At 48.3% G+C, this 12,943-nt stretch overlaps 1 protein-coding gene across 3 annotated transcripts in view; it reads right to left on the reverse strand.

Annotated features, from left to right (window-relative positions):
* The window catches only part of DENND4B (DENN domain containing 4B), a 40,138-nt gene that overhangs the window by 13,330 nt on the left and 13,865 nt on the right, over positions 1–12,943 (reverse strand). For all 3 annotated transcript variants that reach the window (XM_082275144.1, XM_082275143.1, XM_082275142.1), the window contains exons 9-20: positions 10,652–10,710; positions 9,903–10,047; positions 9,576–9,751; positions 8,900–9,000; positions 7,675–7,890; positions 6,059–6,204; positions 5,840–5,979; positions 4,252–4,375; positions 3,641–3,847; positions 2,066–2,194; positions 1,818–1,989; positions 1,511–1,696 (exon numbers count right to left, since the gene is read on the reverse strand). In XM_082275144.1, coding sequence (XP_082131270.1) covers positions 1,511–1,696; positions 1,818–1,989; positions 2,066–2,194; positions 3,641–3,847; positions 4,252–4,375; positions 5,840–5,979; positions 6,059–6,204; positions 7,675–7,890; positions 8,900–9,000; positions 9,576–9,751; positions 9,903–10,047; positions 10,652–10,710 — 1,801 coding nt within the window. The remainder of the gene's footprint in view (positions 1–1,510; positions 1,697–1,817; positions 1,990–2,065; positions 2,195–3,640; positions 3,848–4,251; positions 4,376–5,839; positions 5,980–6,058; positions 6,205–7,674; positions 7,891–8,899; positions 9,001–9,575; positions 9,752–9,902; positions 10,048–10,651; positions 10,711–12,943) is intronic.

Here is a 12,943-nt window from a genome sequence, read left to right on the forward strand (position 1 = left end):
TCTGAGAAAGTAGAACAGGAAAGTGGCTACCCAGAGGGAACGTCTTTTAGCGAAACTAAAACTGGAAGGTGGCTACCCAGGGGGAATGTCCTCAGAGAAACTAGAAGAGGAAGGTGGCTTCCCAGAGGGAACGTCTCCAAAGAAATAGAAGAGGAAGGTGGCAACGCAAAGAGAACATCTCCAGAGAAACTAGAAGAGGAAGGCGGCTATCCAGAGGAAACGTCTTTAGAGAAAATAAAACTAGAAGGTGGTTACCCAGAGGGAAGGTCCTCAGAGAAACTAGAAGAGGAAGGTGGCTTCCCAGAGGGAACATCTTCAGAGAAACTAGAACAGGAAGGTGATTACACAGAGGGAGCGTCTTCTGAGAAACTAAAACTAGAAGGTGGCTACCTAGAGGGAACGTCCTGATATTAACTAGAAGCGGAAGGAGGCTACCTAGAGAGAACGTCTTCAGAGAAACTAGAATAGGAAGATGGTCAACTAAGAAGGAACGTCTTCAGAGAAACTGGAACAGGAAGGTGGCAACCCAGAGTGAACATCTTCAGAGAAACTAGAATAGGAAAGTGGCTACCCAGAGGGAACATCTTCAGAGAAACTAGAAGAGGAAGGTGGCTACCCAGGGGAAATGTCTTTAGAGAAACTAGAAGAGGAAGGTGGCTACCCGGGGCAAATGTTCTCAGAGAAACTAGAAGAGGAAGGTGGCTACCCAGAGGGAACATCTTCAGAGAAACTAGAAGAGGAAGGTGGCTACCCAGAGGAAATGTCTATAGAGAAACTAGAAGAGGAAGGTGGCTACCCGGGGCAAATGTTCTCAGAGAAACTAGAAGAGGAAGGTGGCTACCCAGAGGAAACGTCTTCAGAGAAACTAGAATAGGAAAGTGGCTACCCAGAGGGAACATCTTCAGAGAAACTAGAAGAGGAAGGTGGCTACGCAGAGGGAACCTTTTCAGAGAAACTAGAAGAGGAAGGTGGCTACGCAGAGGGAACCTTTTCAGAGAAACTAGAAGAGGAAGGTGGCTACCTAGAGAGAACGGCTTCAGAGAAACTAGAAGAGGAAGGTGGCTACCCAGAGGGAACGTCTTTAGAGAAATTAGAATAGGAAGATGGTCAACTAAGAAGGAACGTCTTCAGAGAAACTGGAACAGGAAGGTGGCTACCTGGGGCAAATGTCCTCAGAGAAACTAGAAGAAGAAGGTGGCTACGCAGAGGGAACCTCTTCAGAGAAACTAGAACTGGAAGGTTTATAAAAAACCTGAAGGCCTGGTATATTTTGCTCTATTTCGATTTTCTGTGACCATAACCTTCCCTCCACAAATTTATTGAGTGTATGAACTATTGAAAGGTTAAGCAATTAACGCCCAACTGTTTGTTTAGCTGCACAAGAAGCCAAAGACCCACCCTGAGGTGCTAAATGCTATCCTGCTGCACTGCTTTGGGGTCATCCTTCACTACCCAGAATGCCACCGGCAGATCAGTGAGGCTGATGGAGACATATCTCAATTTGACTTACATTGCGTCATTCCCATTTCCAGCATACAGGTATCACTCTGGGTACAGCTGACGCTCCAACTCTTAACCAGCTTCCCAGCCGAGCCGTCTTCAGACATCTGGCTAGTGTGCCCGGCCCAGGTGGTCTGGCGCAGGAGGTGGAGCCGAGGAGGCAGCTCCGCAGTGGCACTTTTGAGCTTCCATTGATCTGAGAAGACAGGAGCAAAACTTTATTAGAACTGTCCGTAAAAGACATATTTCTTGAAAACTAATTCAATTGATTGAAACAAATGATCGGAGGTGGGGGTGCAAAGCCTTGGACCTCTCACCCTTTGAGCTGCTGAATGAAGGTTCCTCGCTTTGTAGCTCGGCCTGAGAGCTAGGATGCCTCTGCCGAAGCGGCTGACGGAACTGGGCGGCCCCCAGAACCACGTTCCTCAGTTTGGCCCAGCGTAGTCTCCCGCTCTGGTTACTGGACGGCCATTTGCTTTCCAGCACAGCCTGTGATAGACACAGAAGATTTAGTGACCGCACCGCCAGGAGGAAGCGTTGCCGGATGCAGCTCTGCACGCAGTACCTTATTATAGTAACCGTAAGTGATGGCGTTGGGGACGATCCCGGCTTTCCGCATCTCCAGCATCACGCGAACAGCCAACACCGGCTCCCCGTACTGACCGCACAGCTGCATCAGGATGCGGTAACAGACCTGCAAGGAAGGATGTCGGGTCAGGAAACATCTGGCAGCAGTAAAAGTTTCCATAAACATCCATAGAAAAAAAAAAAAAATGTACCGCCTGTGCACTCCAGAGACCCCAGCGCTCCTGTGTCTATATGTCCCCTGAACACTCCAGTAACCCAGCGCTCCTGTGTCTATATGTCCCCTGTGCACTCCAGTGACCCCAGCGCTCCTGTGTCTATATGTCCCCTGAACACTCCAGTAACCCAGCGCTCCTGTGTCTATATGTCCCCTGTGCACTCCAGTGACCCCAGCGCTCCTGTGTCTATATGTCCCCTGAACACTCCAGTGACCCCAGCGCTCCTGTGTCTATATGTCCCCTGTGCACTCCAGTGACCCCAGCGCCCCTGTCTCTATATGTCCCCTGAGCACTCCAGTGACCCCCAGTGCTCCTGTGTCTATATGTCCCTCCTGTGCATTCCAGTGACCCCAACTCTCCTGTGTCTTCAGTAACTATGTCCCTCCTGTGCATTCTAGTGACCCCAGCGCTCCTGTGTCTCCACTGACTATGTACCTCCTGTTCACTCCAGTGACCCCAGCGCTCCTGTGTCTATATGTCCCTCCTGTGCATTCCAGTGAGCCCAGCACTCCTGTGTCTCCAATGACTATGTTCCTACTGTTCACTCTAGTGACCCCAGTGCCCCTGTGTCTACATGTCCCCTGTGCACTCCAGTGACACCAGCGCTCCTGTGTCTCCAGTGACTATGTACCTCCTGTGCATTCCAGTGACTCCAGTGCTCCTGTGTCTGCAGTCACTCTTTGCCTCCTGTGGGCTCCAGTGCCTCCAGTGTATCTAGCAACCCCAGGTTTTCTGTCCAGTCCTGTGCACTCCAGTGTTACCCAGTGACCCCTGAGCATTCTGCAACACCCATGACCCCAGAGCACCCTGTGGCTTCCAGTGGCTTCACAGCACCCTGTGCTTTCCAGTGACTCCACGACATCCTATGTCACACAATAACCCCAGTGACTCTGTGCCCCCTGTGCACTTCAGTGACCCCAGTGTCTCCAATGACCTCAGTGCTATTGTGCCTCAAGCAAACTGTGCCCCCGGGCAAAAACAGTGACACAGCTGCTTCTATGCCTCCAGCGACTCTGTGCCCCCCCTGTGCACTTCAGTGACCCCAAAGCACCAGTGCCTCAAGCAACACTGTGCCACCATGCACACCAGTGCCTCTAATAACTCTCCGGTGACACCCAGCACTCCTGTGCCTTCAGTAATTCCTTGAAATGCAAACTGAGAATGACACAGAAGTGGTTATGGGCTTCACCATATACACAGTCTCTGGGTACAGCAATGGGGACTCACGTCACCCCAAATTTCTGATTTTCTAAAGCATTTCAAATGAGTGAACTTTGGATAATAGCGGAGGTACATCAGAGGGCAGTTAAAGCATTTGAATCTTTAATGTGGCCTACCTCATCTGGAAGGACTACGTTCTTCGTCTCCATCTGTTTCAGAGCATCGTAGGCGGTCTGCAGAGCTCGCACTTTGGAAGCAGTGGCTCTGACGAAGGTGGGCAGATAGATGAACCACAAGCCGTAGCAATGTCCCAGAAGACATTTTGCCCACATCTCTGGTATGGAAGAATAGATCTGTGCCACCCGCTGGGCAGACTTGATCTCCTGCCAAGCAGAGAACAGGGTTGAAGAATTTTTGGTCACTTATCTACTTCATTCACTTTTTTCCAGCCTGTGTAATAACTAGAATTCTGTGATTAGACTTTAAACACCAGCTGCAAGCTGAAATCAGGCTCGTAGTGGGGGTGACTACTTTTTAAGTCGACGGGCATGATGGAAAAGGTACTTAAAGTGGGTCTATAAGAGAAGAAGAGCTCCAGGTGGGTGATATCAGAACAGTGTAGGCAGGAAACAAGGTAATAGGATAGATTTTGCAAGCTTGTAGGTCCTGCAAAGTGTGGTCAGCCTCCTAAATCAGCCACACGGGGGGGGGGGGGGGATGAGGGATAACAGGAATATGTGGGTTCCCTTTACAAATCTTAGAAACCCAAGATCAATCTTTCACCTACTTGCTTGGTTCGTCGAGGTGCAGGGCTGCTGGGTGCGCTGGTTTTTGACTGGGTAGGGGGCACCATCAGCAGATCTTGTGGAAGCTCAAATAGGTCTCTCTGGAGAACTGGGAAGGTTTCATACCTGCGTCGGAGAAAGGAAATGGATGAAGTTAAAGAGGGACTCCCATGAAAATGTTTTTCTTGTTTTAGATAGAGGCAGGCAGATGGGTTGGAACCTCTATCTGGTCTTGGTAGATTTCCCTCAGTGTCTCCAGTGCTCCTCTGTCTCCCAGTGCTCCCCAGTATACTGTATATCCTCTAATGATTCCAAGTGCACCCCTGTGTACCTCATAGCTCCATGTACACCCCAGAGCATCCTGCATCATTAAGTGACTCCAGTGTGCCCAGTGTAGTCTGTGAATACACCACATCCAGTGTACCCAGTGGCTCCAATGCACATAGTACACCCAGTGATTCCTGTGTCATCTAGTGACCCTAGTGCATGCCAGTGTACCCTGTGACTTCAGTGCACCAAGTGACTCTAATGTGCCTAGTGTACCCAAAGACTCCAGTGCGCCCAGTGACTTTAGTGCACCCATCGACCACAATGTGCCAACTGTACCAAGTGGCTCCAAAGCACCTAGTATACTCAGTGACTCCTGTGTCATCTAGTGACCCTAGTGCACCCCAGTGTACCCAGTGGCTCCAGTACACCTAATGACTCCTGTGTCATCCAGTGACACCCTAGTGCACCCCAGTGTACCCTGTGACTCCAATGCGCCTAGTACACCCAGTGACTCCTGTGTCATCTAGTGGCCCTAGTGCACCCCAGCGTACCCTGTCACTCCTGTGTGTCCAGTGACTTTAGTGCATTTACTGACTCCAATGCTCCTTGTACACCCAGTAATTCCTGTGTCATCTAGTAACACTAATGCACCCGTGTGACTCCTAAGAGGCCAATGACTTTAGTGCACCCAATGACTCTATTGCGCCTTGTACACCCAGTGACTCCTGTGTCATCTAGTGACCCTAGTGCATCCCAGTGTACTCTGGGGATCCAATGCACCTAGTACACCCAGTGACTCCTGTGTCACCTAGTGGCCCTAGTGCAGCCCAGTGTACCCAGTCACTTTAATGCGCCTAGTACACCCAGTGACTCCTGTGTCATCTAGTGACCCTGGTGCACCCCAGTGTACCCTGTGGCTCCAATGCACCTAGTACACCCAGCGACTCCTGTGTCATCTAGTGACCCTGGTGTACCCCAGTGTACCCAGTGTGCCTAGTACACCCAAAGACTCACGTGTCATCTAGTGACCCTGGTGCACCCCAGTGTACCCAGTGTGCCTAGTACACCCAAAGACTCACGTGTCATCTAGTGACCCTAGTGCACCCCAGTGTGAAGAGTGACTACAGTGCACCCAAAAGAGTCTTGTGTCATCTAGTGCAACTTGATAACACCCATGCCTCCACCGTCAGTATCAGCTTCTGCCTCTCTACCCTCAGTTATGCTCCCAAAGTCACCCAGACTGCCCTTCTTCCTGTGGACCCAGACCACGCCTGTGAAAATAAAGTACGAGGGCACCAACTTGGTGAAACAATTCCTCACTTGTACTGGGCTGGCGGCTCTATGCCATGGGGGTCCTGCGGCACCTCGGCAGGCATAATAAACACGGTATGTTCACTGCGGTGAGACTCGTCCAGCTCTACAAGATGCAGATCTTCCATTTTCTCCCCATCTATCTGCACCTAAAACACAAAGTACAACTCAAACAATGGCCTGAAGTGGGATCAGATGGCCAGGGAAAACATGCCGACACGTCTTTACCTTCTCCACGCAGTTATCAAAAAACTCCAGAGACGCATTCCGTTCATTAACGAAGGAGCAGTCTTCGATAAACTGCGTGAACATCTGCGTCTTCACCATCTGCGAGTAGAATTTCTGGTGGGCCCGGTCCCTCGATTTCTTGAACCCTGGAAAGTAAATAATTCTTAACAATTCGTCATTTCTCAACCCAACAATTCCTCTTCACCAAACACCCGACACCTCCTAGGTTGGCGACCTACTTTTTTTTACCTATCCTGCTGGTTGGTGGGAACCTCTCTACTGTTATAGCTACTGGTCTCCAAGCCTAAACCAGACACCGGCTTTCCCCCCCTTTCTTCTGAGGAAATAGAAGTCTCTATGTTGGTCAGTCCACCTCTGTTGGCTCTACAACCAGTGTGTCACAAGACCATCATTCCTTCCAGGTTCATCACCGACTAGTTTTACAAGCTCCTACCATCTAGCTGTCCTTCATGAGATGACAACTCTAGCTTTGTCACCAAGGCCAAGAAAACCATCATCTGCCAAGTCTTTTCTTTACCAATTTTCTCTCACGAAGTTTCCACTTACAGATGAAGTCTAGGTGTACAAGCATGAGGAGAAGATAATGTTAGTGGAAACTTCGAGAGAGAGAATTGGTACAGAATTGGCAGATATTGGTTTTATTGGCCTTAAAAGGACAAAGCTAGAGTTTGTCATCTCATGAAGACAGGTAAATCGTAAGAGTTGGTCAAAATAATTGGTTTGGGAAACTCGTAAGAATGATGATCTTGAAGTTCTGGTTGTAGAGCAGAGGTGAACGGACCAACATATAAATCCCTACGTCCTCAGAAGAAAGGGGTAAAAAACCTGTCACCATGAAAGCCAAGGTTAAGTTTTTTGAAGCAAATCAATGCACCGATGGGCCCATCAGGTGAAACCAACTCTCTGTAACTAAGCTACAGTTAGGAGTCAAACGTGTTAGAGTTGGTTGCACCTGATGGGCCCGTCTGTGCATTGATTTGCTTCAAAAAACTTAACCTTGGCTTTCATGGTGACTGCCTTTTTCTCCCTTTCTTCTGAGGACGTAGAAGTCTCTATGTTGGTCAGTCCACCTCTGTTGGCTCTACAACCAGCACTTTACAAGACCATCATTGTTATTAGGTTCACCAACCAATTATTTTGACTAGCTCATACCATCTACCTGTTCTTCATGAGATAACAACTCTAGGCCAAGAAAACCCTAATCTGCCAAGTCTTTACCAATTCTCGCTCACAAAGTTTGCACTTATAGATGAAGTCTAGGTGGATAAGCATGAGGAGATAAGAACGTGAGAGAGAATTGGTCCCTCCACTCTGCCATCTGAAAGCTCTTAAATAATCAAAAGACAGGGGCACCTGTTGACATCACCGGATGACCCCACTCTCTTGGGAGTGCCTTGCATTGCCTTTTTACACATTAGAATTATGTTATTTACAATTTTGACAGACAGTTCTACATGAATAAGCCATCTTCCTGAAGAAGCGAAACGCGTTGAAGAATAGAATCAAGCTGTCATGAATCTCTTATTCTTAAATTGCATAGTGGAAGATGCTTCCCTAAAAAAACAAAGAGCATGCCGGTTTCTCCTCCTTCATACCCTCTACGTTGAAGAGGTTGCTGAAGTCCCGCGTTCGCTCGGAGGGAGCCTGTGTGATGGGCAGGAGGTAGGATCGGTATCCCTTGAACAGGCAGGCCATGAATCGGAGGAATGAGGCCCGTACATCCAGCTCTAGCTGCGTCCGTCGCGCATAGATCAGATCGTAATCCTTCAGCAGGAATTCCAGAGAAGCTTCCTCCATTGGCTTGTTGTACACTGGGGGAGAATAGACACAGAGGACCCTCAGAGACTCGCATTCTGGACACAATGAATCATGAGAAATCTGAGTGTATGGGGGTTCTGGATTGTGGGGGGGGGGGGGGGGGTGAGGCGGGCTGGATTCCAGACAGATCTGCCCACTGACAGACACAGTGGGCACAGTGCAGGGACAGAGACAGCACAGACAGCGCAGGCGCAGTGCTGGGACACAGACCAGAGACAGCACAGACAGCGGGCACAGTGCAGGGATACAGACCATAGACAGCACAGACAGCGGGCACAGTGCAGGGACAGAGACCAGAGACAGCACAGACAGCGGGCACAGTGCTGGGACAGAGACCAGAGACAGCATAGACAGAGGGCACAGTGCAGGGACACAGACCAGAGACAGCACAGACAGAGGGCACAGTGCAGGGACACAGACCAGAGACAGCACAGCAGGCACAGTGCAGGGACACAGACCAGAGACAGCAATGCGGGTACAGTGCAGGGACACAGACCAGAGACAGCAATGCGGGTACAGTGCAGGGACACAGACCAGAGACAGCAATGCGGGTACAGTGCAGGGACACAGACCAGAGACAGCACAGCAGGCACAGTGCAGGGGCAAAGACCAGAGACAGCGAGCACAGTGCAGGGACACAGACCAGAGACAGCACAGACAGCGGGCACAGTGCAGGGATACAGACCACAGACAGCACAGACAGCGGGCACAGTGCAGGGACAGAGACCAGAGACAGCACAGACAGCGGGCACAGTGCTGGGACAGAGACCAGAGACAGCATAGACAGAGGGCACAGTGCAGGGACACAGACCAGAGACAGCACAGCAGGCACAGTGCAGGGACACAGACCAGAGACAGCACAGACAGCGGGCACCTTGCGGGGTCAGAGGGCACAGTGCAGGAACATAGACCAATTGCAGCATTAGCAGCAGGTACAGCTAACAGCACAGAGCACCAATCAGTGGGCGCGGGGCAGAGGGGTGATGTAAGCAGAGGCCTCACTCTCGTCTAGCTGTTTGTGAAGGTCGCTCAGGCAGTTGCGCAGGACTTTGCAGGGTTTGCGAGGTAACATCTGATAGGTCGGGATCTTCTTCTCTTCACTCCTGTAAGACATAAATGCAAGTGCGGACTGATAACACGGGGAGTCCAGATTACCCGACACTGAACACACACTGCACAACATGCCATGCCATATACCCTGCCTGCCATACATCCTGCATGGGATGCCATACAGCCTACATGGGATGCCATACACAATGTATGGGATGCCATACACCCTGCATGGGATGCCATACACAATGTATGGGATGCCATACACCCTGCATGGGATGCCATACACCCTGCATGGGATGCCATACACAATGTATGGGATGCCATACACCCTGCATGGGATGCCATACACAATGCATGGGATGCCATACACCCTGCATGGGATGCAATACACAATGCATGGGATGCGTGCTATACACCCTGCATGGGATGCGTGCCATACACCCTGCATGGGATGCCATACACCCTGCATGGGATGCGTGCCATACACCCCGCATGGGACGTGTGCCATACACCCCGCATGGGATGTGTGCCATACACCCTGCATGGGATGCCGCATCCCATACAGCAGGCTGTATGTCGTCAGTACAGGAGCAGGGAGACTTGCAATAGGCCGGAGACATCTTACTGGAACAAGGTGTTGGTATCCAGGTCCACACACAGGACATCCTGAGGGGGGTCATGGAGGTCGAAGTAACTGGAGTGGATGCCGACGATGAAGGGCACTGGAGCGCAGAGCACATCGGAGAGGGTCAGCGGGCACAGAGGGATGTAGGGGCACTGCCAACGCAAAGGAAAGATGATCTGCAGAGAGAACAGGAAGACTATTACACCACAGTGCCGCTACCAGACAAACAAAGCTGCCGGCCAAGATTTGGTTTTTCCAACAGATAATCAGAATATCTGCAGCCATCAGTTGAATGTCCTATGGGAAGACAAAATGGCGGACACTCACGGTCACCAGGGCCTCCGCCACACTGGTCAGGACATCCGGCCTCTGCGAATGAATGAGCAGCTTCTGTTCAGTGACGACGGCGAGGAGTAGCGTCACCGCGTTCTCCGGGCCGAGATTCTGAAGCAACGTCACATAACTCGCACCGCTGCAATGCAAGAAGACGCAAGAAATAAAGCGTGCAGACTGAAATATCTTACCCCCCATCGAGGATTTATTATGATACTATATAGAGGGCTGAGCGAAACTGCTGGCTCTATATAAATCCAATATAATGATATTATTAATATAAAATTATTATTAACATTACTACTAATAATAAAATCAATAATGGGGGGGGGGGGGGTGAATACAAATGCAGCCACACTTTTCACAGATTTATTTTTATCATTTTCCTTCCACTTCACAGTTATGTGCCACTTTGTGTCGGTCTATCACAGTGATGGCGAACCTTGGTACCCCCATTGTTTTAGAACTACATTTCCCATGATGCTCCTGCACTCTGCAGTATAGCTGAGCATCATGGGAAATGTAATTCCAAATGATCTGGGATGCCAAGGTTCTCCATCACATAAAATCCCAATAAAATACATTTACGTTTTTGGGTGTAACATGACAATATGTAGAAAAATTTCACGGGGTGTGAATACTTTTTCCATGCACTGTATTTTTATTTATTATACAATTATTTTTAATATTTGATCAGTTGTTAATTGTAACGAAATAAAACGCAGGGCACGCTGTGCGCTCACCTGAGGGGGAGGGGAGAAGACACGGGCTGACACAGCAGGACATTGTCGTATGGAGACATCTGAGGATGGAGAGGACACATTAGATTGGGAACATTGACGGAAATCACGGCTCGTCATATCAGATCACAAATCTCCTCCACACGGGGGGGGGGGGGGGAGGGGCTTCTAATACCACCAATCAGCGGCCAGCCATTATTTGTTTTGTATAAATAGGGAAGTGTTGTGCAAATTTTATTAATATTTATGGCAGTGCAAGGAGAACTCCATCGCACAAATGTATATCAGCCAGCCGGGGCCCCGGTATTCACTGCGGAGATATGTGGAATTCTTATCGTTTAATAATTACATTTTATTAATATTTGTGTAGACGTTTCTTTAGGATGTATTTTTAGTTAAATTGCCATCATGTCTCCCAGTGTCAGTTTACCTGTAATCGCTATGGGCAGCAAATATTGCTGTAATTGGCTTTGAGGAAAGACCTGTAGATGTGGAAACCTTCCATTAAATGGAGACTGCACGCTACTTGTAGCCTGATCATCCCTATCAGTGGTGCCGGTCCGGATCTATGGCAGTGCAAGGAGAACTCCATCGCAACAAATGTATATCAGCCAGCCGGGGCCCCGATATTTACTGCGGAGATGTGTTTGTGATGCGGAGTTCTTATCATTTTAATAAGATCTGCCCATTACCAGGATTAATGGCTGGCACCTTTCTGTCATATTTGATCCATATGATTGAAATACTGCTGCTATTGTCCTTTGCAGATATAATAAAGTTCCATTCACTGAAACAATAGCATGATCACTATCAAATATGGTTTTTATTAACTATATTATATAGGATTCACTCTTAACAGGTTATGATGAGTCCATGCTTGTGAATTGGCGTGGCCGAGTCCATGAGAATCTATGTGGCAGCCATGTTGCTTTGTTCACTTGGTAGTTAAGAGTCTCTGCACACGGATGTGTTTGTACATAAACATTCACTCCTCTTTTCTATTGTACTTTTGAATGTATACATGTCTGTGATTGGTGGTCTTGAAGCCACTCCCTTGTAACCCCCTTCCTTTTGTTCACTTGCTGTAAATAAACCTGAGCTCTGCGGAACACAGAGAGACCCTTCAGTTGGCATGGAATTGACTACAGCGAGCGTCTTTTTCTTTTATTTGTTGCCAAACGATTGGCTAACCTTATACAAAAGAGCTGTACATTGTACTTTCCAGTACAAGGGATTAATGGCGCGTATTAATATCCACAAGTGCGCTTTTCAGAGCAGCGATCAATGGCAGTGCAAGGAGAACTCCACCGCAACAAATGTATATCAGCCAGCCGGGGCCCCGGTATTCACTGCGGAGATATGTTTGTGATGTGGAATTCTTATCGTTTAATCAAATCTGCCCTTTACCAGGATTAATGGCTGGCACTTTTCTGTCATATTTGATCCATATGACTGAAATACTGCTGCTATTGTCCTTTGCAGATATAATAAAGTACCATTCCCTGGAGCAATAGCATGATCACTATCAAATATGGTTTTTATGAACTATATTATATAGGATTCACTCTAACAGGTTACGATGAGAGCGCATGCTTGTGAATTAGCATGGCCGAGTCCATGAGAATCTATGTGGCAGCCATGTTGTTTACTAGGCAGTTAGAGTCTCTGCACAAGGCCTCAGACTCCGATCTGCCAGAAACATGGCTGCACATGGTTTCTCATGGACTCGGTCGCGCTAATTTACAAGCATGGACTCATTATAACCTGTTAGAGTGGATTCTATATAATATAGTTCATAGAAAACCATATTTGATAGTGATCATGCTATTGTTCTAGTGAATGGGACTTTATTAAATCTGCAAAAGACAATAGCAGCAGTATTTCAGTCATATGCATCAAATATGACAGAAAGATGCCAGCCATTAATCCTGGGTAAAGGGCAGATATTATTAAAACAATAAGAAATCCACATCACAAACATATCTCCGCAGTGAATACCGGGGCCCCGGATGGCAGATATATATTTGTGCGATGGAGTTCTCCTTGCGCTGACATATATCAGGCTATATTGTGCAATCCCATCTAATGGAAGATTTCCACATCTACAGATCTTTCCTTAATGCCAATTAAAACAACATTCGCTGCACATAGCGATTACCGGTAAACTGACACTGGGAGACGTAATGGCAATTTAACTAAAAATACATCCTAAAGAAACGTCCACATAAATATTAATAAAATTTCCACAACACTGTGTTGTTCCGTAAGCATTCACTCCCCTTTTCTATTGTACTT

The sequence above is a fragment of the Pelophylax lessonae genome (genome assembly GCF_965119305.1).
Source record: "Pelophylax lessonae genome assembly, chromosome: 13".
NCBI lineage: Eukaryota > Metazoa > Chordata > Amphibia > Anura > Ranidae > Pelophylax > Pelophylax lessonae.